Source organism: Astatotilapia calliptera, chromosome 5 (assembly GCF_900246225.1).
Source record: "Astatotilapia calliptera chromosome 5, fAstCal1.2, whole genome shotgun sequence".
In the NCBI taxonomy this organism is placed as follows: Eukaryota; Metazoa; Chordata; class Actinopteri; order Cichliformes; family Cichlidae; genus Astatotilapia; species Astatotilapia calliptera.
In genome coordinates, this window is record NC_039306.1 from 8,279,591 (window position 1) to 8,305,081 (window position 25,491).

General features: G+C 37.0%; 1 protein-coding gene across 7 annotated transcripts in view; it reads right to left on the minus strand.

Moving 5' to 3' along the window:
- grm4 (glutamate receptor, metabotropic 4) overlaps window positions 1-25,491 on the minus strand; it is a 194,994-nt gene that overhangs the window by 47,736 nt on the left and 121,767 nt on the right. For all 7 annotated transcript variants that reach the window (XR_003272395.1, XM_026167030.1, XM_026167025.1 and 4 more), the window contains one exon: window positions 105-240. Coding sequence is in view for 6 of the 7 variants with exons in the window: in XM_026167030.1 (XP_026022815.1) it covers window positions 105-240 (136 nt within the window). In the remaining variant the exon portion in view is untranslated. The remainder of the gene's footprint in view (window positions 1-104; window positions 241-25,491) is intronic.

Below are 25,491 nucleotides of genomic sequence, written 5' to 3' on the forward strand. Positions count from 1 at the left end.
GACCCGCACTGAAACGGCTGTGTTCCCACATGTTTGCATGCTGTCTGCTGTAGTCATGTTTTCCTAATCTTCAAAAGAAGTGTTAATCTATTACCAGGTTATACCTGATATCATCTTCATTGGCAAAAAGTATGACGACTCTGGCATTTGGATTTTCTCTGAGTCGCCGGATGACCTTGTCGAACTCTCCTTGCTTGGGCTCCCGGGGAATTTTGACAGACTGGGAGATGCACACACCGCCTAGAAAAACAAATATAGAGACATAAAATAATATGTCAGAGAACTCTCAGACACGCAAACATAAGATTAAAACATCAATGATCAGCCAGTACCGTACTTAATTGAGTGGTTTGAACGTGAAATTAATATGAAATTAAATGTTGTATGTTGCTGAATAAAGCGCGGTGGCTATTAAGTGAGAAACAAACTGTCTTTTAGAGTTTATTAAAGTAACATCATTTTCACTTACTAGCAGCTCTGACCAGGAAAATATTCTTTGCATTTTTGTGGGATAGGAGAAATTATCTTAATTATCAATAATTGAAAGTTCTGTTCACCCATACTATTTGTTGATTCAGAGGATAGGTTTAAAATGTATGCAAAGTATATGACAGCATGAACATTGTCATGAATTTCCATATTTTAATAGTCAATAAAAAAAAGTTTATCTAAATTTATTGAAATATACAGTTTCACTTTTACCTGAACACTGTTGCTACCAGACAGAACGAACACTGAGATTACATGTTACTGTACAAAAAACTGCAACATCTGAAAATCAAAAACAACCTCTGTCAGGTAAGGTAGCGTGAGAGTCTACCAGTACTTTACACACTTTTAAATAATTCCCACTGAAAATTAAATAATGCTCATTCATGGACAAAACAGGTTTTTGTGTGCTGTTAATGCTTGTTAACAATAAAGCTTACTGTGTGTGCTATTCTTCTTCAAACTGTTTTGTTCAAGACTTATAAGGTATAAATGTTCTTAAGTCTGTTTAAGGTATGCTGAAAGCCTGAACCTCAGAGTTTATGCACCAAATGAACAAGGTAATGTTTGTTCATTGTAATGCATACAAAGGACCTTTATGCGACGGGACAGCTTTGCAGCTCTGATTTGTTTTCTGCCATGTTAGGTCCGGCCATGCTGGTTAGCATGACAGCACAAAACACTGGCACAAAAGGCTTTTTTTGAAAGCTTTGTTTCTCCACCGCTGCAGGCATGTTGTGAAGGTTGTGGTTATGTTGGCCTATCCGGTCTCTGTAATAAAACACTGAAATATTATAGGAAGTATGTTCTTTACCCATTAGACAAAGCAGAGTTAGAGAACCTACAAAAGGAAAAAAAATACACTTTGAGTCCTTGCAAAGGCAACAGAGAAAGAGGATGCTGACATGTGTTTTATGCCACTCAAGTGAGTTTTCCTGGGCTTCTCCAACAGGATTTCTTGGGTGAAATTTAGAGCGCCTCAGAGTGCCATGTTTGTCTGAACGATTGTTTCTGAGCTTCCTGCAGCTCTACGGACAGCAGGGACACTGCCAGAGGATTGCTTTGCACATACTTTACACTGTTTATCGTACACAGAAACACAATGTTTAGAAGCCAGAAAGAGTGAGCGGGTCATAACTACTTAAACAACTGCAAAAGCAGTGTGTCTTATTTTTTAACTGTCACAAGTTGCTCTCCAAACTAGTAAAAATGAGAGTACTAGAATGCCGAATGAGTCTTATTTTTACTACACCTACATATATTTAGTTAAGGTGTGTGCACTTTGTAAAAGTCTATGGCCTAGACTCCTGCCATTTGGTGGTCTTCTGCTCTGATGCCCAGCCTAATGAGGGGGCAGCTAAACCTGTCCCCATTTAGCTGTCTAAAAAAGTTTTGAAGTCTGAGACAGAGTCCCTGTGTTGGATGAAACTGTCTCCTCCTTCCTCACCTGTCAGTGAACCTCATTAAGTTTGAGAAGGTCAGACAAATCCTGGCTCAGTCCTCAGACATGCAAAGATTTAAAATGTTGTCAGCAAAAAACCTGCAGGGAATGGCATATAAAGAAGCTCCAAAAGGGATAACAGCATCAGCCAATGATCAGCAGTGATATGCTGTCTTTTCCTAATTTAATTTATTTTTTTCTTTTACAGCACAACTTGGAGCACATATATGTACTTGTATTGGTACTTCTTAAATAAGTGTTCATAAAACTTTTCAGTATAAAAACAGAAATAAGGCAGCAGGATAACTCAATCCTGTAAAAACACAACCAAGCAGAGCTGTTTTTACTTGTGAGTCTCCCCTGTGCGTCATCATTTTATACATCCCACATCAACATGTAAGGGAAACAGAAAGGAAAAGAAAGGAAAGGAAAAGTCAATATTAAACACTTTAATTAGATATTGAGCCAAAGCATGCCACTAGCAGACCATCAGTGCATTTTGACATTGATTGTTCATTCTTCCACCATCTGGTGTTTTGATGATGGGGGTGAGGACGTTCTCTGGCACAAAGGTGTTGAAGATCTAGTGATTAGCAAGGGCACAGCATGTGAATCATCATCACACCATTTAGTTATCGCTCATAGCCTACGTATTCGATTCTCATCCTGGAAGAGATCACTCCTGTTGCAGCAGAAATATTGCCTGAAACAGGTGAACACTCAGAACAACATTGCACTGTTTTTTCAATTACCCTTCCCACTAATGGTATCAGTGAATTCAAACCGTGTCCCATTTTTTTCAGCTTGCCAACTGTCTCTATAGCGCATTTCTTTATTTTATTTTTTTTGGCAAAATGTTGGTTTCACAGGTATTGCACATACCCTTTCGGGAAAATCCATTGGTCCAATAAAACACTACCCTGAAAACATTAAATGTCATACCTTTTGAATTTGTGCAAATATTTTGAATCAGTCAGACAGACTGACACATCTACAGCTTTTTTTTATTGCAGTGGTCCCTGGAAATATGCCATGCAGGGATATTTTTATGCATTTTTCATGCATTTAATGAAATGCCAAAAAAACCTTCACTTTAGCCAAATGTTCTGTGAATTGATTTGTCACCAAAAGCAGTATGCTTAGAAGAGAGGATTATTTCTGTAACAACCTGTACATCTGCGTCACCCACACTCTTATATTCACTACTTTTCTTTTGCAGTTATTCCTCTGTGTAGCTTTTTTCCTTACTATCTATTTTTCCTCCGGCTAAGGGAAACAGCTATCCATGACCACAACACTTGAGCTATATAAATCACTAAACAAATCACAAAGACCAACAGCGATTTGGTGGAGGAAATATTCATTACGAGCATTCCATTTTTGATCCTAAAAGAGATGTTTAGCATGGATAAAAATAACACTTTAACTGTCTTAATGCTTCAGATCATCCTTTAGTTTATGGTAGATATGCTGCAGGATGTGTGTGTCTTGACTGCAGTCATGAGAGCATTTCATCACTTCCACCATTTATGTGTGATGACCCACTTGTCCATTTCACTCAAACAGGATCCATTATTGGTCATTCTGGACATTTAGCAAAATGGATGGGTTTAGATAACTGACAAGCATTCAAGGCGAGCATCTCTTTGCAGTTTCTCACCTGCCACAGCAGAGGACCACCGCAGTGCTATCCTAACAATGTCTTCACTTAAATTAATGGAAACTAATAGTGACAAATAGCTGCTGTGGTGTCAGGCCAACCACAGCCACGCAGTCGGTCTCTGTCACAATAACTGAGCCACCGTTTCTTACTTTTCTCTTTCTGTTTTTAGTTATAGTGAGATGCCTTCCAATGAACACAGACATGCGCAACATGCTGTTAGTGAGATAAACACAAATCTTCAAAGAAAATGTCAACAAAAAGTCAAGATATCAACAACCACAGCGTTTATTGCATTTGAACTATGTGAACACTGGATTCTATCATCACAAATCAGATTAAATCACAGCACCACAGAATGGACACTTCATGAACAAATAACCAGGAATTAGATTTATACTGCAGGGAGAGGCTATTTCTTCTTATTCTTTTTTTTTTTTTAAATTGTAAAGAAGACATGCTAGGCTGTCAAAAGTGAAGTGATTTATGGATTTTAATGGCATAAATTCATCAGAAGACAAGTCAGGCAGTCAAGCTGCAGCTTTCTTTTCCTAATAATCTGACATCATTTACTATAGTATATGTTCACTTAGATATCTTGACTTTCCACATCATGAACAAGTGCAGCATTTTTTCTTATTCATTTATTTAATTTTATTTTCGGTGCTTATTATCTGTGCTTTCTAATATTTGCAGTCTTAGCTGACCAGATCACAAAGAGAAGAATGCATAAAAATCCCAGCTGTAATAAATCGCTACAATCAAAGTCATTATACTAATGACATAATCAAATTTACATTTAAAGATCAGGCCATTATAATGACTCCTGTTGGCTTGCTTGTTAAATCTGACAAGTTGTTTCTTCCAAGCAATTCTCTTGTACTAGGTTCTTTTCTTTTTTCACATCACAAGGTGTCATTCTGATAGGGAAAGAAAACAAGGAAAACATCTTCACTGTTTTGTCAATATATAGTGTCAAACTAAGGGAAAACATGTTGAAGATATATGACAAGCTAATTAACACGTAAAAATACAGATGGGCAATAGATGGAAATTAAAACTTAGTGAACACTATTATTATTAAACGTCTAACTCTTTTGGAGACAAATAGTATTGAGAAACACTCGTCATTTCCAGTGACGCGTGGTCACTGGTGTATTTTCAGTGTTTCTTCAAGTTTGATATGTGACCTACTATAATTTTTCAGCTATTTTTTTTATTCATTGTGTTACATGTTGTTAATATGACAAAGATCATTTAATTTCATTTGCTTTTAGTTTGTGAATTTGGTTTGATTTCCCAAAGTGACAGTAATAAATATTTTTTAGGACTCGCACTATGACGCTGCAGTTCTGTTCAGCCCTACGGGGTGTTTACTGTCTTTCAGCTCACTGTTTTTTTTTGTTTTGGTTTTTTTTTTTACATCCCACAGATTTAATGATTTGAGTGCCATCAGTTTTTTTTTTCTGTCTGCTAAGAGTTTGTATGTTAATGTTGATCCATCTGTGCTGAATGTGTAAACAGAAAACAGCTTGCTGCCAACTTTTAGAAACTGACAAAATGTTAGAGTTGTGTTTTAAGATTGTACATTTGGTCGCAAGCTAGAGGAACAAACTGAACTTTCAAATTTACCGTCATGTTTGATTTGCACGCTGTACTGACTTTATTTATCTTACAGTGCTATAAAATACGATAACAAATTCACAGGAAGCTTTCAATTACACTAATTGCCCTCTTTGTCAATGATAAGTTAATGATAACGATAGTCAGGTAGGTAATTTGTTTCTTGTGATGACCACTTGCACAACATACTACATGCATACATCCAATGTTCCCTCTAATTTTTCATGTGTCTGAGCGAACACACAAACTCCGTGAGCGGTCCCTTGGACCACAGTGAGCAACAGCAGATGTGTGCACTGTGGTCACGCCGGCATCGAATCCATCCAAGTTACATGGTTTATTAAAATTATCAAATTACACCCACACACTCCCACAGCCTCACAGAACGTAACAACAGCGTTTATGTTAGACTACTTTTAATTAACTGCTTTATCCCACTTACAATGAAAATTAAAAAAAAAAAATCTTGTTCATGACCTGTGTAGTATGTTAACACTATTGGAAGTAAAAATAACTTGAACTCCAATTTTGAAAACAAAACTTTCTTTTTTTTTTTTTATAAAGCTCTGACTTGTATTATGCGTCTGTGGTCTGGGAGAGAGTCCTGCAACTTTCTGTCTGCAAAATACAGTAAATAATGACCAATGTTTGCCAATTAATTATATAGTTACTTCTTCAGAAAAGTAACTGAGTTATGCAAACAACAAAGTTTTTTTTGCAGCTGTCTACCTAAAAATGCAGCCAAGGCGTTTTTTAAATAAACATTCCAAACTATTTACAGAACAATCAGCTGTTCTGCATCAAGTTTGATGCCACACAAATTATTTGTGCCACTCCAAAAAATAATTTCTGTCCACTATGAGATAAAGGAGAACAACAGCCTGATACCTGCAGGCCTGACAACAGGAGATGTATTACTCCTGCAACACCTGTAACACTCAGCAGTCGCCTCATTGTTCTGACACACACAACAAAACTATTGACTACACTACCCACTAACACTAAATTTGCGCTAAACATCGCAAATCTCTCACATCTCAAAACACATCTTTCACATCTTTCCTAAACAACTAAATGCAATGTTGCCATATCATTTTTTGATTGGTCGACATGGTACATTTTTCGACCAATAGGAAAGGGTAGGGGTTATTTTGGTTTTGTTTTTGCTCACAGGCGGAGAATGCTTTCGAGCCTTTTCCTTATAAAACGCCATTTTTACAGTTTTTTCTGCAGTAAATATAAACAACGATAGTATTCAGGAAGGAAACCAAACATTGCATATATTTTTTATCATAACTCTGGTTTTACGTGGCCGATCAACACAATTTAAAAACGGGTATAAAGTTCACACTTTCTCCGTCAATTGTTCCGACTGTCCTGCTCACATCTCCAATGGTTGTACACGTTGTCATTAAAGTGGCTTCACTCCACATCAGCCACGCCGCTTTGCTAGCTAAAACACCGGTGTCGGCACATAAGGACGCTGTCATAGCCTGTCAGCAACGTTGATTAGCTGCGTATATACGAATGTGAATCGCATTATTGGTTGGACTATGGGATAAGGTGGCATCGTTCTAATCCCATACGGGAGCAGCCAGTCACTGACTAACACTGCAAAACAGAATTGTTAACGTATTCATTTTAATTTCAATTCAGGTTAGATTTTTTTCTGTGCGCAATGCAGATTTTCTGTGCGGAGAGACCGTGCCAGTAGTGCGCAATTGCGCACGCCTGCAGCTTAGAGGGAACATTGCATACATCCCAAGCCAAGCCATTAACCATGTTACTTACTGTATGTAGTTTCAGATGTGTCAGATTTGTCATCACAACTACTTTGGATTGCTCAGGTATGCCTGTATAATCCAAACCCCAAGACTTTTTAAACACTTTTCTATTCCTTGTCACTTGGATTTTGTTTTGTTTCCTCAGGATACAACCATTTCTGGAAATTTCATCATTTTTCTTTGTCTGGTGCGCAGTGACATACGGTGCTCGTAAGATTTTTTAGATTGTCTCAATATTTCAGTCTTGTACCTTTGATTTGAAGATTTCACAACAATAGCAGGTTTGGTTTTGTTATCCCTGCATGCAAGGGCGTAACAGGTAAACACTTTCTCTTTCTCTCAGCAAATATTATTACTGCTAGGAAATTGAAAAACTTGTTGACTTCCTAGAGTATGCATCTTCACCTGGTTGATCATCAACTGCAACTCTGGCATAGCTGCAAGGATTAGTATCTTGCCCAGGAATGATAATGTCATCAGAATGAGAAAATAGTTCCAACTCATCAATCCTTTAACCTCTAACTGTGGCCTTCAGGTCATGAACGTTTCAGCACCATTAGGCCCATGAGGTTAAGAATAACAACATTGTTTATAGTATAATTTAGTACAGTGATCTTGATGTTTTGGAGAAAAAAAAACTGTGAACGACAAAAATGTATTAAATCACCATCCTGCAACAACTAAGCCATCATTTGTGGAATTTCTGTATTTCCCATTTAAATCTAAGAGGTTCTGGCGCTTTTGGATTCTGACTGTAAAGAGTTAACTTGAAATTGTGTATATGTGCACAGCAACAGATTTGCTATTTTCACCAATTTACTGTATTAGACCTAATTGCTGTATTATCACAAACAGATTGCAAGTAATTGCCAGCATGCCCTAATTCAACTACAAACTGATAGCAGACTGATACCGTCTTATTCCCATTTTTTTGCCATCTTGATGCACCAAGATCATTTTGAAGACAGCGACTGACCGCGAGTGGTCACAAGCCTGTTCTTGATTTTCAGTGAACCATTTCAAGTCAATGAGATTACAAGTGCTTTGCACATCCTCACAATCGTTTTAGTAGCGTCACCAACCATTATTTTCCTAGTGTGATTGTAGCATAGTATATGCCCGTGAAGATTTTCTTTTTTTTTTTTTAATTTCTAAATCATCAAGATCCGATGTTATTTAAGTATCCCCTTCAGTTTTTGAGTAGTATGTTTTGATGCTCAAAATGAGCAACTGCATATATGAATGAATGTCTACGATGGACTGCTCATTTATATAAACCGAGCCCTGATTGCAGACATTTACAAAAATTCTACATTTAACTCTGAAATGTATTTATTGTTATATGCATGAGAAAATAAAGGGAAAATACAGATTTAACTTGCAGCATGATGACTCTTCTATTTAATGTATGCCATTTTTTCTTAAAATAAAAAGACTACTGAGATGCAGACTCAACAAAGGACAAAATGTCACAATATTATCCTGCCTTTATTCTGCAGAAAACTGCACGGCTTTGTATTGTAATATTGTCGGCAGTGAACAACCACTGAAAAATCCAGGATTAATTTTTAAGGATAGACCTACATGAGCTGACAAAGGCTTTCTACTTAAACAGAATTTTTACATTAGCAACAGCCCATTTGCATGTCATGGCTTTTATGTATTAATCTGAGGTAAAACATACTGTAATTCCCTGCTTAAGTCACTACTTGTACAAACTGTGGTGAGCTTGCTAACCTTGCAGCAGTCCTATATAAAAAAAAAACAACTGCTTTTTAATTCTACTACAAACTCTCTCTTCCTGCTCTCTTCCCAAATTTGAATGCATTATGTAAAGAACTCTTTGTCAGTGAAGTTATTTCACAAAAATAAATCAGGTAGGACACAGACGTCCTCACAGTAAACATAGATAGCACTGAATCCCAAATAGTCATCAGACATTGCTGGATTAACGAGGAATAGAGAAAGTAATCTCACAGAGGTCAGCCCTGAATGGATTCATATTGTATGTAGACTTATGATATAACAGTTGCAGAAAAATACATTTAAAAAGACAAATGTGAACTTTTCACTATTATAATGTTCTCGAGAGCTGCACTGTGGTTTTACAAATGAAATGTGAAAAGCAGAAAAGTCAGAAAAGTTCAAGGAAGAGGGAACTGACAAAATATTCAAAGAAGAAAAGCAGATCCTGAGAAACACAGTTTGATGCTAGAAACTAACTCTGCTTGTGATGACTTTACCTTTCTGCTGCATTTACAATACAAAGGCAATTCTGCTGCATTTGCTGTTGGCATAGTTTGCATGAGGAGGTTGTTTTCATAGATATGTGCGATTTGAAATAATTTCTCTACAAATTATTCTCTTTTCTTGCCAAGTGCACACTGTTTAACTTAAACTGCTGTGTGTGACTGATGTGCCTGAAGAAAAAGAAATATACCGTATATATATATATATATATATATATATATATATATATATATATATATATATATATATATATATATATATATATACATACATAGGAACACGAGAAGCTGAAGCTGGAGAAATACCAAGGGCTCAGAGAAGAGCTCGAGAGGATGTGGAGGGTGAAGGTAACGGTGGTCCCCGTGGTAATCGGAGCACTAGGTGCGGTGACTCCCAAGCTAGGCGAGCGGCTCCAGCAGATCCCGGGAACAACATCGGAGATCTCTGTCCAGAAGAGCGCAGTCCTGGGAACAGCTAAGATACTGCGCAGGACCCTCAAGCTTCCAGGCCTCTGGTAGAGGACCCGAGCTTGAAGGATAAACCGCCCGCAGGGGCGTGCTGGGTGTGTTATATATATATGGCCCACTGATGGGATTTGTTTTTCCAAAATGAATTTCCAAAACATTTTTTTCCAATGCATCTCCTACAACTGTGCCTGGTTGTATACTGTAATCTTTTATGATGGGCCCATGCTCAGTTCCTGTTCAATTAAACCAACAAAATACAATACTATTAGGTCTGAAAACACAATTTGTTGTTTTTTTGCTCTACTGAATTCCCAAATTGTACATCTATCCCCTGTTATTTGTTCACCACACATGTCTTTCTGTGTGTTTAGTCTGAGGAGTCACTCAAGGAAGTAATTAATGTGTGGAAAACACAATCTTGATTTCTTTTTTAAAGCTTTAGATGCTTTTGACTTTAAAGCGCTACTTCATTTTTATGCTTTTCAAGCATATCAAGCAAGTCTCAGACTTCAGTTTGAAATATTGTGTTAAAACAATTGAGAGCAAATACACCGCACCAGTCAAATACCAGTCTTGCACAAACAGAAATAACCACTTCCATTACAGTCAATGATGTGCAACATATACTGTAAAATGATATGCTGAAAGAGCAACATTTGATGGACAATGAAAGTAAAAATACTTGAAGAATAATTCAGAAACTGCAAGAGTTTGTATCTTTGAATTGAGCTACTGAGCTGTCTTTTATTTGGCTCTCTTCCTCCCTGAATCTGGTTCTCCTGGAGATTTCTTCCTATTAAAAGGGAGTTTTTCCTTCCCACTGTTGCCAAAATGCTTGCTCATAGGGGGTCATATGATTGTTGGTGTTTTCCCTGTTTTCTTCGTGTCATTGTAGGGTGTTTACCTTACAATACAAAGCATCTTGAGGCAACTGTTGTTGTAATTTGGCAGTACAGTAGAACCCCGGCTTATGAAGACCCCATTTAATGAAAAATTCAAGTTACGAAGGCACTTAACGGCAATATTTCTGCCCGTGGTACAGCAAAATGCCCGCGTAACAAAATAGATAAAATAGAAAATTAAAAAAATTAAATTCCATAATGTTATGTACATTTACACGTACGTATGCATGCATGCATATGTATGCTTTCTTCAACCCCAGCCACCTCCTCCTCCACCAAAAACTTCGTCTTCAGCCAGCATTGCCTCACTCAAAAGGCAATGGAAAAAGGTGCTTCGACTTACGAAAATTTTGACTTACGAAAGACCCTCTGGAACAAATTAATTTTGTAAGTCGGGGTTCCACTGTATATAAATAAAATTTAATTGAATTATATGTATTAGTAGGGTTACGCTAACCCATGCCACAAGGCAACCTCTGGTCTAGACTTTCACCAACGGTGAAGCTAGTGATTAGTTTTCTAGGAAGATCCAGGTAAAGCAAAAACATTTTTTTGAAAAAGGTGGAAATTTTACTAGTTTGAACTTTTTAAACTCTAACAATCTGATAATCAGCAACTACACTAAACACTGACATGCAACACACAGAAATGAACATGGTACAAGTGGAAAAACAGTTTTTAGTTTTATGGGCTTTATTTTTATACCACATATATCACACTATATAAAGTTGCAATCATCAGTGTTTATATTATGATATGTAAAGTGAAAAATATATTTTCAGATGCAAAACCAAGTGGTCTAGTTTGCAAGTGTATATCATTTTAGCATCTTAAGCTCATTATTCTGGTCTCATTTCACATTATTATTATTACTAAAAATGACTCTTGTATACACTTTAAAGGGGAATAGTTATTAAAATGTTATTACTTCCAATCTCATACTTTTATTCTTAGACGCCAACAGAAGTCTTTTATCATTTAAACATCAACATAGTCCTTTTATTTATGTTATTCTTGTCCTTAGCATATGCTCTGTCTCGAACGAGCTCATTTAACTCCTCTTAATTTAAGTCTACCCTTTAAATCAGCTTTCTTAGGATTGGCTGCCCTCCTAAACATAAAGATTGAAAGCATGAGGCTGACTGTGCTCACAGTCAGAGCCCGGTGCTTGAGCTCTCCAAACCTGAGCTTTCTGCTCACAGAGATTACCTGTCCATATGCTGTATTTATGCTAATTATTTTAATTTTTGGCTATGTTTAATTTAAGCATCCACCATTGTAAAATTATGCCTAAAAGTGAGAAAAGACATAATTGGTGTCCTTTAAAGCTAGTACACTGCTTCTCTTTACAGGAAAAGTAAATACACATTTTAAGTATCAAACTTTTAATTTGGTGCCTTTTTTAAAACTAATTGCTGCTTTTACATATTTCACTGGTTTCTTTAAAAATTCTCAGTTTTAGTGAATTGCAGCTGTAGACAGACAGAAAAAAAACATTTCCTGAAATAAGTAATTTGCTGAAGCACAAAGGATGGGTGACAGCCAGCATCAGGCCTTTTGACAAGTAAGTGTGAAAATTGTTGAAGGCTAACAGAATAGCTGATGCTTTCAGTTTTGCACTTTATCGCTCATCAATGGCTATTTAAAAAAAAGAAAAAGAAACAGAAACAAAAAACATAAAAATGACTTCCTGAAAAACAGAGTGAGTACAGTTAGTCAACACATTTTAAAACAATCTATTTTAGCACATATATATTTAATTTCAGATATCAAATATATCCTGAAAAGATTTTCAAATTTTTTCTTAATCCAGACATTTTGGCAAATATGTCCAGTTACAAGTGCATCAGAGAGAAAAAAAGAATAATTTCTTTCACCTCTGCCATTCTCACAAACAAAAAAAAAAAGAAAAAGATTTTAAAAAGTGTTCATATTGTGTTTTCAGCAGTACTGGCAGACAAACTATAGAAGACGGGATTCTACATAGATTACTGATTAAGTTAGTGGTGAGCCAAAATGAGCTCAAGTCTAAACCTGTCTATTTGAAAAGTTGACCTTTAGTTGGTATCGCCTCCATCAAGCTATTCACCATAATGCTTTTCAACATTAGAACACAGTGCCACAATGAATCATCCTTCAATGTTTGAGCAACACTGGATGGAGGTGGTGTCTGCCATATTACATTTAAGTTAAAAAAAATAATTATAGAGCTCTGCAATTCAGGCCAGCGAGTCTTCACCTCTGATATATCATCACAGATATCCCATCAACAGATGGATTGACACAGGCTTTTCACTAAGATCCCTCTTTCAATTGCAAGAAAAAGAAAAAAGAAGAAATGACAAGGCTGCATAATAGCCTGTATTTTATTTTTCACTTCTCTTCAAAAGTAAGGGCAGTGGTTTTAATCAAAACAATTGACTTCTGTCTGACCTCTTTCCTTTGAGTACAGTCCAGGAACGCCTTAGGCTGGGCTGAATCCACACCGTGCCATATGAAAAGGAGGCCTTTAGAATGTGGCCTACCTAATTGACTTTGTAATAGTGTCATAGTTCACTGCCACCAAATTGACTGAGTTTTCAAGCATGCTTTGGCTACAATGACCCCTGAAAAATGACAAAAGGGCCTCCCAGTGCAACTCCAAATTTATCACTAGCAACAAGAGGCTGACAATCTAAAACTGAACAGCAATGTGATTATTTACAATTGGTCATTTTGAGTAATTAGTTTAACATGTCGCATTTCCTCTCCACTAAATCTGCTTTGCTTAATGTTCTTTCATTTGGATATTTGACCTACTGGGGAAGATTAGAAGACATTAAAAGGCTATTTTAATACACTACTCTTTCAAATGTTAATAAATGACGTATTTTTGAGAATGCATATTGATGTATTTTGTGTAAAATCACACCACAGATTTTACTCAGATTTACTCAGATCAACAAAGTCTGTATCAGAGATATGGATAGGTTTAAAAAACAAAACTAATTCATAAAAAAAAAAGAATGGTTATAGTATTTCCAATTACTGTATATAAAATCTCCAGGACTTTTAGAGAGACTCAAAATTAGAGAAAAGAACTGTATGTAGAATCATATGATTTTAGCATATTAGGTGTCACCACCAAGAATGTGATGTTATATTGGCCCGAGTTTTAGCAGGCATCTATTTTAAGCAAAATCATTCTGATTTATGGATATAATTTTGCCTGTCCTAGTTAGTGACTAGTGGGACGACACAGCAGAGCATTAGCATGAGGTGAAGAGAAAACAAGTTTTCAAATGAATACTTTTGAATATCAGATTTGTAAGGCCACACTGCAGAGAGTTCAATTTCAATATATAGTGCCAAATCACAACAGCTACCTCAAGGCTCCACAGAAAGCCAAAAGAATAATAAACATATTCTATTTTTTGTGGTTAAAAAAATGCACTCACTTTTTTTCTTTCATTCAAACTGAAACAGACAACTGGAATATTCCTCTCATTCCTGTCTGGATAGCCTGGGCCTCTTACAGAGATTTTGTTTTTCACACCTTTGACCTGCACTGTGTAAAAAGAACTCCTGCTTACCTTCAAAAGGTGCTAATTAAATGGGGTGAGGGGGGATACAGGCACCATATGGAGGAGGCTCCTACTGCTTTAGAATTTTCACTAAACTGCTCTTTCTCTATGTTTCTATGGAAAGGATGTCATCTGACTGACAATGATTAGTTAACAGGTCTTCACAGCCCAGTGCTACTTTATAAATCAGCTGTACTGGATGACACATGACTCACTCACAAATCTGACTACGCTGGTTTGTCTTGTAAAATTGTGAATTACTTCACAGGAGAAAAGAGCAATTTGATGTTTCACTGAGAGCGAATTCAGAAACTATTTGTATACTTTTATGCTTAATATTTTATTGGTGCTATTGTAAGAGGTACTGTGAGTGTGAAGGAAGCTGCAATACTATGGGAAGCCTCTTATGAGAGAAATGCTAAGCCGCCAGAAATGATACATAGCTGCTCCAGAGTATTTTTGCAACATAATTGACGTGCCACAAGCATAATTTCCCATCATTAGAGGAACCTGTTGCCTGGGAGCATAGGGGCTTTCGAGGAGGAAAATCCAAGCCCTTAAGCTGCCAGGCCTGAAAGATAACAGGGCTGCAGCAGCACAAATGCAGAGATTTGGGGGAATATGTGGACAACAAACAAACACATTTTGCAATTCATTATACTGGGTGGTAGAAATTGTATCAACCATTCTGTCACATATAATGAATGCAGACCTGGAGGAACACTGTCATATAAAATCTGCAAAGCAGTGAAAAATAAGTGCAACCTCAAGACTGATTTGTGGAGCAAAGTGTTTTTGAAATGGCCTAATAATAAGACCGGTCCATCTTTTCAAAAACTCTTCAATCCCAACTCCCATCAGCTTTTTGCTCTTCAAACTAGCTCCAAAACTGCTGGAGGAGATGAATAACCTCTGTTTATTTGCCATGATCACCTCCTTGTTAATTAAACACTGACAGAATAAAACAATGGGATCAGATGTTTTCATCTTCTAATTGACTGATTGATTTGCCTGCTTTTTATCACCCCATGAGAAGTTTTTTATGATGTAATGCCAAGACTGTTTCAGTTGATTTATAGAATGCTGCTTCAGCGGGTGCGCTGATGTGGGAAGGTGATATAAACATCATTTGTGAATTCATGTAGTACAAAAGTCTGCTGAGGAAACTGACAAAAAATATGAAAAAAAAAAATAGGCAAGTGTTTTGTTTTGCTAATTTGATGTTGCTGTGGAGTCCCTATAGAAAAGGCATAAATGTGGGCTGTAAAAAAAAACTCGCACATTTTCAATATGTTTATAAATATCAACAATCTGAAGCTGCAAAAGACTGACTGCCCAGTGTGGGAGTTGTTTACAAGATTTTGTTGTTATTGTTGCTGGATCATGGAAGCATTGAGAGCTTTCAGCCTGGAGGATGAGCTATTGTTGAGGATTTTTCCATCCTTCTGAGAGCTATATATCTACTTCTGCCTTTGGGATAATCGTTGTTCATGAAATGAATTTTGCTAAGAATACTTTTTATTAAAGAGTTGTTTGTCATTTTTGGTTAGGACTCTGAGGAAGTTTCTGACAGAGGTTTATGATGTGAAGCAATAAACAGCTTAGTTTCTCTCCCTGGAGGCAAAAAGTATAAACATAAATTCTCTCAAACAAGTCTTTTGGTTTACATTATTGTTAAAGACTGTGGGATTTTCACATTAAAGGATGCTATTATAAACATTTTACACTCATATTTAATGTTTATTTTGATATGTTTGCTTGTTAAGTTCACAGCTGTTCAACAATGTTATTACAAGGTACCAGGTTAAGTGTTCATGAAATCGTGGAAATTGGTGTCCCCAAATGATCAAGTGGGACTGATGAATGAAAACATACACTCTTAGCTACAACTGAAAGTGTGATTCAATCTCTGTAGGACGTCTTTTGAAAGTTGGACAGAAATTATCAATCAGATAAATATGGAATTAAACTTTAAAATACAACTAAAATAACAGAATAGTACACAGAGTAATTTTTAGAAGCTAGCAATGTTCTGCTTGGAGGGATTCTGTCTGGGAAGGTTGATTTAAATCTGCAGTTAACTGTTTCATTTTTTTTTATTGCCCAAAATAATCTGACCCTTCTTTGCACTCCTTAAAATTATTCCATTATAGCAAAAACAACTCAATTGTTGGAAGATCTTCTCTAGTGAAATCCTCTAGATGCTGATCAGGACGTTCTGTGAAAACCTGATCCTCCTTTATCCTCGTCTATTGAAATGTTTTAGGATTTACAGTAACAATGTGTGGATACTAGGGAAAGCTGTTAAATGTGCCAGCAAGGAACTGAGCAGAACAGTAGATGTCAATTTTACCACAGAATACCCACAAACGCATGTTGGCAACTCCTTTACCCCAACGAGAAGAGCGCTTTAAAGTGATTGTGCCAGCAACAAAAGGGGACCTTTTACATTAAGAGTTTAACGTAGACAGTCTCTGAGAATTTTCTGGGTTATCCTGGATTACCAGCTCAGTGAGGGACGCTATTCAGGTCGCCAGTGATTACACTCAGACAGCCAGACTATTTTGATTTGTAGCCATGCTTGCAATGTTGTCTTAGGGATTGTAGGATGATCTAAAGGGTCAGTCAGTCAATCTAAAACTTGACACTTGTACTGACATATAATAAGATATGTGGAGATCTATGGCTAGTACTTTTTTTCTCTGCATTGTATTCAGATAATGAATCCTAAACAGTAGCTTTGTCATTCACTGGTTTTGTACTCAACTTTGAAGCTTTGAAGGAAAGAGGTCCAACATATGAACTTGAAACAGTGGATGAGGCTCAGCAGTGAATCTCAACCCTAATGGACAGTGTTGGACATCATTGCACCCACATCCCTAACTAACTAACTTTATTAAAAACAACAAACAGACAAACACTATTCAGAATTGCTATGTGATTTTAAAACGGGAAACTATGGGGATTGACACACAGTCTCAAGTGGCATCAAGAGGAACTGCAGTTTTTGCACAGTGGCTCATGATTTTTCTCCTGGCCACCAAATTTATACTGGATACTGAATACTAAAAGAAATTGTTTTGCTTTTTTTCTGAGCAGATTGGAGGTCAGATAAATACAAAGCAGTATTGTTTTTCCTCACAGCTCAGATGTGTAAAATTAATAGCCAAATGTTCAGCACTGGAAATAAGTATTACTCCTAAAATCCAATTTTAGGGCTGTTTTCAACTGAAGAACATCTTGGTCAGCTGAAATAACCCCCCCTTTAGCCAAATTGATTGCAGAGTTCACTCCACCTTCCTTTCTATTGCTGTTTTTTGTTGTTGTTATTGCTGTTGTTGTTGTTGTTTGCTTGTTTGTTTTAGATCAGCAATTTTAAAAAAAAAAAAGAGTATTTGCAGCACATGGAGATACTTTTACCCTGGTTCTCTTGAGCTGAAATAATATGAAACTTGGAGTGGATCAGCAGCTGACCTGCTCATTTGTTTCCAAATTTAACAAAATAGACACAGCTGGTCAGCTTTATGAAGGCATAAAACCCATCAGTAATCTTACCGAAAGAGAGATGGTGGTACTATTTTCTCTGTGTGCAAGTAACTTGGCTTAATAATGTACAACTCACTGTGCTTATCTGTGTGTTTCATGTGGATGAGTCAGCATGGCAGAGTATGATATTCTACTAAAATAAACAAAGACAGAACTTGTTTACATTCCTTGAATGTCCTCGTTAAGTGTCAGCTTGTCCCCCAACAAACAATTACAGAACATTTCTTAGTTATTCATGATTAAAGGACAGCCTCAAAGTCCTTTTACTTTTCAATTGTTTTTGATAAACAGCTGCTGTACACACAGATCTTAAGAGAGAACATTAAAACAAAGAAGTCTGTGTTGTCGCTCAAACAGAAATAAATAAATAAATAAACAAACAAATAAATCCCCAAAACAGGATTTTAGGATTCAGTGTTTTGTGTGCAGAAAGGAAAAATATTTCACACACACTGTGATGTTGTTAAGTGCTCAGCTGCACCAAACCAATTTTGCATCAAAGTAGTAAGATGAAAAGAATTCAAAGCGACAGTGATATAATTTTCACGGAAATCTCATGTTGCAACCTTCTCTCTGCATTCCTGATTCTGCACAATTCACAAATGTTTTCTTCTGACAAAATGTCAATAAATATGTTTAATATAAATTGTGTGATACACAAATGAACGCAGCAGTCTTTATCCTTTATAAAGCCTGACCTTCAGTTCATTATAATTAATCATCTGAAAAGTGTTTGTACTAGTTTTGTGCTGACATCCTTTTTATTATTAATTAACTACAAAACATGTTTTGCATATTTTATTCTTTTGCATGGTCACAAGAGGGTTTTTTCTTTTTTGAAAGCATAACAACACTTTGCAGTGTGTCTGAAAACATGGTCCCTCAACATTTAACAATACTTTGTGCGTGTGTGTGTGTGCGTGCGTGCGTATGTGTGTGTACTTTTCATGAATATATTCACCATAAGAACATGTACAGGTTCACATTTAAGACAAATGCGTTCATAAAAATAAATATATTGTTTCAAATATGCACTGATGAGGCAAAAAAAACCCTTAGGACCACTCGCAGGTGGTATTCAATAAGCAATAATTATCTCATAAGAATGACACATCAATGTCTTTGATACATCAGACATTAAGTGGACAGTCATCTCTCGCCTGTGTTGGATGCCAGGGATGACAAGGTGTTGGGGTATAAAAAGATCTGCTGTTAATGTGTGAAAAACATAAGTATCCATCTTCAGAGGTCTTGTAGAGCTCATGCCGTGATGGCTCTGTTGTGTACTATGTGAGTATAAAGTCACTTTACCATCTGCAATGGCCCCACGTGCTGTGATCCAAACACACCTTCATAGTTTCACAAGAAAATTTCTGTGTGAATGTGCATTTTATTGTATAAATTTGTTTTCCAACAAGTTGTAATTGAATGAGCATGTCTCTGTAGTCTGTATTTACAGCATTATTGCTTGTCTAAAATGCTGCTCTTCTCTTTTTTTCTGCACTGTAGGGTTTTCCTTGGGAATTCTTTTATCTGAATCCAGGGCCTAATGATGCCAAGGATGTTGTACAGATTTCAAAGTCGTTCAAAGGCTGATTCATGATTTTGGCCGGCATAAATAAACTCATTTGACTTCAGGTATGCAGACCTTCACATATTTGCACATGGGAGCTGTCCAATACCTCCACAGTGCATCTTTGCTGAATCAACTACACAAGCGCTGGAATGGCTTTATAGCATGCCAGCAGCTTTATATTCATTTTACTATAATGTTATACTTGCCTTACCTACAGGGCTAAAGAACCTGGCTTCAGTGCCTTGCTCAGGCACATGCTGACAGTAGTTAAAAAGTCAATCAAGCCCCCTACAGCCTCTTCTAGCTCAAGTAGGTCTTCGAACTGGGAAACTTTCTGCTAGCCAGATCCGTTAACCTTGAGGCTACTGCTGTACCTCACTTGATTAATTAATTTATTTCTTTTGCACTTCACATCAGCAACTGCCCTCAGCAAGAGACATCTCACTCATTCCTTACAGACAAAATTGCACTAATTTCTTATGCTATAAACAATGTGAATAAAGTTAGATAATGATGAGACCTTAATTTGCCAGGGGCCTCGGGGTTCCCTACTGGAAGATTTTTTTTTAATGTTTTCCTAAAGTCATGGCATATCAACCACTCAGGCAGCCCAGTTTATTTTCATTTGTGTTTAGTATGCATAAAGTTGCAAATATAAATATTATGACTGAAGGGGATTAGTGGATGAGCATTGTATTCAAAGATAATTTGGATTAACTAACGAGCAAAACAGATTTTCAGAGGCTTTGTTAAAAACTGGGAATGTGCAATGTCTTCCTAAATATTGGTTAAACTGACTAATTTATGAAGCCAGCATTGCTCTTTGGACATAACATGCACAATGCCATCCTCCTTAAAAATGTAATTCTTTTAGTACACTTTACCATTCCATTCATTTATCCATTTACAAATTGTTTTGCATGTTCTCCAAACAAACTAACTTGACAGCAACTGAAAAAGAAGTGGGAATTGCCCTTTATAAACAACAACAACAACAACAACAGATTTCGTCTTCACATGCAGAGACAACGATTCCACTTCCACACGGAGATCTGACTATTTCACGCCTGCTCTATCTTTCAAGCCTTGTCAAGAATTCTGTGGAGAATTCACAGATGAGTGCACACATTGTTCATCTCACAGTCGTACAATAAAAGGACACTTGATGGAAAAATACAGGCCAAACATAAAATGAATAACATATGACTCCAATTATGCCAAATAATGTGAATGAAAGCAGGTTCTTATGCTATGAAAGATATGTGAATCAAAGAGGCACAGTTTTACTTTATCATGTTATCTTCCGTTTTTAATTAAAGTCTTTGCCTTGTGTGCTTTGTCAAATGATTGGAGTGACAGTGTTAGTGCACTAAATGAATACAGTTTTTTAGGCTGCTAAATATATTCTTGCATCATTTTTCTGCTGCAGGTACAGCAGATTTACTGGAGTCTCAGACAAGCGAATGCCTTGCATTGCAGCAAGAAGATGACTGTAAAAGAAAGAAGCAGGAGGATCACTCCTAGATCTCTGCTCTGCTATTCATGTCAGTACACTTCAGAGCTTTCGGTTCAAATATGGTAATCTTAGATGTGGTTAGCCGGCCTGTGGGGGAGACTTTGTCAAGCAGGGCTACGATTTCAAGTCTCTGGGTCAGTGCAGTGGGAGCTCTATTAAAGTGGGCTAATCCTACGGGCATAGTAACGTACCTTAAGGCAAGTGCCACGCTCTAATCTGTGCAGAGACAGAAAAGCTGATAACTTCCTACATTCTTTCCATTTTTCTTGTCTTTTGAAATTCATACATTATTCTAATATGGGTTTATGCCATTGCTTTTACTCAGTGTCATATAGATTTAACTACACTGTTTAAATACATTTTTAATCACATCTCTTCTTCTATATTAATAATAAATCCCTCTAATATTTTTTGTCTCTGAACTCTAAAATAGCACACCTTTTGTCTTTTTTTTAATTCATCCATTACCAGCGCTGAGCAGTTTTATTTGACAGCAGGAAAAATGGATTTGTTCATTTTCTTTACACCGGCATATTTGACTGAACATACTCCCTATTCTTTAGAGCTGCCACATCCTGTACAAACAATTCATCTGCCATGAAAGGCACCATGTGTTTTTCTTTGCTGTCTGATGTCGTAGATGACAAGTTTTGTAGACTGAGCAGGAAAGCTTTTTACAGAGGGGAAATTTCCTGACTACCACCAAGATAGGATACACCTATTGGTTGAAACACTCGTTGCCTTATGGCTGTATCCAGTGTGACTGATGCATTTGTCAGTCACAAAACAGGAAGACATACCTTTTAAAATGCAAGAAAGAAAACTGCATTGAGCTGCAGCCAGTAGGCGAGTGAAAGAAAGTGAATTAAACTACACAATGCACAATCACTTTTGCCTGCCTTTAGACTTTGACCCATTCTGAATCATTTGTATATCTTGGCAGCTTGGTCTCATAATTGATGCCATTCATTACATGATTGAGGGGGGCGTTTTGATGAGGTGAGTGGAGGTAACTAGACCATTGCTGAGAGCAACTTACACTGTGATGATTGATAGGAAGCCAGCTGCATAAACACTGACGTGCTGGTTGCCCAAATGCAAGTCAGTGTTATTCTCTTTCCCAGCTAGGGGCAAAGCCATTAATAAACCCTGCAAATGATGATAGCTGTTGTATTGATTCTAGTTTGCACTCTCTACTCCACCAGCCCGTCTCTTTTTCAATACTTTGCCTCAGTAAACACAGGCATCAGAACTGTTGACCCGGGTTGTCTCTGCCATTGATCACCCTGCTGATGTTGGGACACCACATTCTCTGTTTGCATGGTAGCTCAATTTATTCACAAAGCTTGCAGATGGCACAAAATGGATCAATACAACAGGAAAAATGGAAGTATGAGATTAAAACTCATAAATGTTTTCCTGACAAATGAGGTAATATCAATCCTTGCTCCTCTGCAACAGATTAACCTGTATTTTCCAAGAAATCAAGACTGTGGTATTTTACCAAACAGAAACCTGGAGAGAAATGCTGCACTGCGCCTCATGATCACAGTATGGCGTTTGTTTGTTTACCAAAAAAACAAAACAAAACAGTAAGGACTAAACAGCTTTATTTTGATCACTTCCTCATCAGGCTGACAATAGAACAAATGCATAATGAATTTGTAGAGTTGCAGCAGTTCCCTCACTCCTAGCTGATCAAACAAATGCTTCTCTCTCATTCTGCAAAAACTTCCCTTTTTCCACCCTTCAAATCCGCTCCTACTTTCTCTCACCCACACGTCACTCCCTTCTTCTTCCTCTCCCCCTCTCAACTAACTGCCTTGTCATATCTAATGGAAATGACACGCCCTGAGACGAAGTGACATTATGTCAAAAATTTATCCTGCGATTACTGCCAGGCTACATCACTCTTGCTTTATTTCTCATTCTGAATTAAAATAGGAACACTCTCACAGAGACACCATAACTTCAACGAGGCTCCAGTGTAATGTCTTCAATAACACTTCGTAGCCAATGTCTTCCACTATTTCAATTTTGCTGAGAAAGTTCAAAGCCTCTGTGCCTCTTAAGTGAGTTTGAAGCCTGTTGAAGAAAAAGAGCAAAATTGTGTTAAACTTTTAGATGCCAACAAAGGGTGTCGGTTTTTTTCTACTTCAATGAAATGGCTGCCTCCTCTCACACTTGCTTTTATAGAATTACCTCAAGCTCCTGCAGTTTGTCCTGGTGATTTATGGGCAATTTTGCATTTTGAGGAAGCTGTGAAAAGTCTCTTTTTTAAGTCTAGGTTACTTTAGTTCTCTCTGGGTGACAAATATAGGCAAAATAGTCCAAATTTCTAAATGCTTGGTAGGGCAAAAATGCCAGCCATATTAATGTGTTACCATCTCAATCCCATGATGTGTTTATAACCCCAAAGATGATGGTTTCAAACCACGTGATTTGGGGAAAACCCATACCTAGAATATATTAATGCAATACCTTTTTTCAGCTGTTGTCACAAAATCTAATGCTTCTGGTCAGAAATAACTATAATTCCTCGGATGTTCCCTTCAATCAGTTCTAGATGTTTCGCCTTGCCCAGACATTTTCCCGATTTCATCAGGGCTAATGGGACAATTGGAATCCTATTTGTGTCTCACTGTGCTGCCTATTACCTTATGGAAATCCTGCTCAAAATACAGCATCACTTATTTCTTTACGCTAAATCAAATTCAGTTTCCACCATCAAGGTTATTTCAGCATGCTGTGTATGGAGATTGCTTGTGCCTAACAGTCAGTGGTTGGTTCATGCCAATGTTTTCCTATCACATGAGGTACCAAAGCCTCTATTCATCCCCCTCCCCCTTGTGACAATGGTACCCCTGACTCGCTAGCACAAGGGTGCTTTTCTCATTTATTCAAAATTGACCTTTCAAGGTCCTTGTGCAGAGATGAAATGTTGTTTAATCCCCCAGCAGATGAAGAATACAGTTTCAAGAACTTGTTAGAGTTTTAAGATCACAGTAAACAGTGTAAAACAACACCATTTTGACAGAAACAGGACAAAATATTGTTTTCGCTGCTTAAAGGGACCAAGGGCTCACTTAGCAGCTCAACATGCATCAGCGAGTTACTCACAGCAATATTACTTTTCACTGTCTTTAATTATTAAATATAAATATAGCTCACACAAATGATTATTTACACCCAATGGCAAACTAAAATGTTAGGTTTGGTTTTATATGAATTATGCAGCACAATCATTATTTAAATCTGCGTGGCTAAAAAGAAAATAGAGAAAGCATAGCTATATATTTGGTGTGGATAAAAGATGGAATCAATCAGTTCCAAGCATATTTAAATTAATGACTCTTAAAGGTCATCCCAATCTCCAGAGAGCAAAGGTGCAACTGTCTTACATCTTTTCACCTTTTCAGTGAAGTGCATTACAGAACTCGGTTCTAATGATATGGTAAATAAAAAAAACTTTGACATCATCTAGTTTGCTGTGCATCCCGTAGTTGCACAGCCATCACAATGTTTCAACACTATTGTCAATTTAGAAAGAATGTTGCAACTATGCAAGTTAGCCAGAGCAGTAATTAGCTCTCAGGGGAGCCAGAAAAAGACTACAGCAACAATATTATCTTGTTTAACATCAGTTCACCCTGCTAGAATGCATCCTCAGGCACAGCCTCCAACTTCAGAAAAAGGCTCAGACTCTTATCTGACCTATACGTGCTTTCTATTTGTAAAGATTTTATATATGTAACTTTATTATATCATGAACCACATCTAGCAATAAAAGAAACCATTTTTAACATTAATATTTTACATTGTAAACAGTTTGGTCCTGTTAACTCCTTCATGTATTAGCTAGTTACCTCGTGAATTTCTAGGTTAGCAGAAAAGCTAGTTTGCCTCCTTGCTGAATTGTATCAGCAAAGCCATTCTTCCAGAATCAGTGTCGGTGGACAATTACAGGTTCATCCAAAGCACCATGGGACAGTTCTATGGATTTAAAAGCTCACTGCCTTAAAGCAGGATTTCTTCATTTACTCCTCTGGCTCAAAAAAAAGAGTCTGATTGTATAGAAATCGCACTTGTCAGTCTCCAGTTTCAAATCTTATTTAATGAAAAACAATGTCTGTTTTCTAAATTATAGCCCTTTGCAGAGGAAAAAAAAAGATAATAAAATGATGAAGGTTTAATGGAGGTCTAACTTGTGGTGGATAATTCACAAGAGTATGAGCATGTGGACACTTCATAACCAGGGCTTACACATCAATGGGAGGAAATCAGGACAGGATGATAGATTCCATCTTTAATATACAGTCTATACTATATTGCCTGACAGGAAGAACTACAGCAAGAGGGGAGTGTGTCGTAATTAAAATACCACTTGCACTCGCTCTATCTGGTTTGTCTTGTAACGCAATGCATCATTGCTGATGACCTCATAACACTCTTAACTAACAAGACCTAACGGTGACAAATGTTTCAACAATCACACTCTGTCTACATACGATTCAACCACCAAGCCTTTTCTTTCCACAAAAAACAGCTCACTGATTTACACCAAAGAACGCACAATACTGTAACATAAACAGAACAGGTTCACGGTTTTCATCTAAAGCTTCTGTTTTTGTGTGAGGATGTTTATCAGGATGAAGATTCAAGCTAGATGAGAAG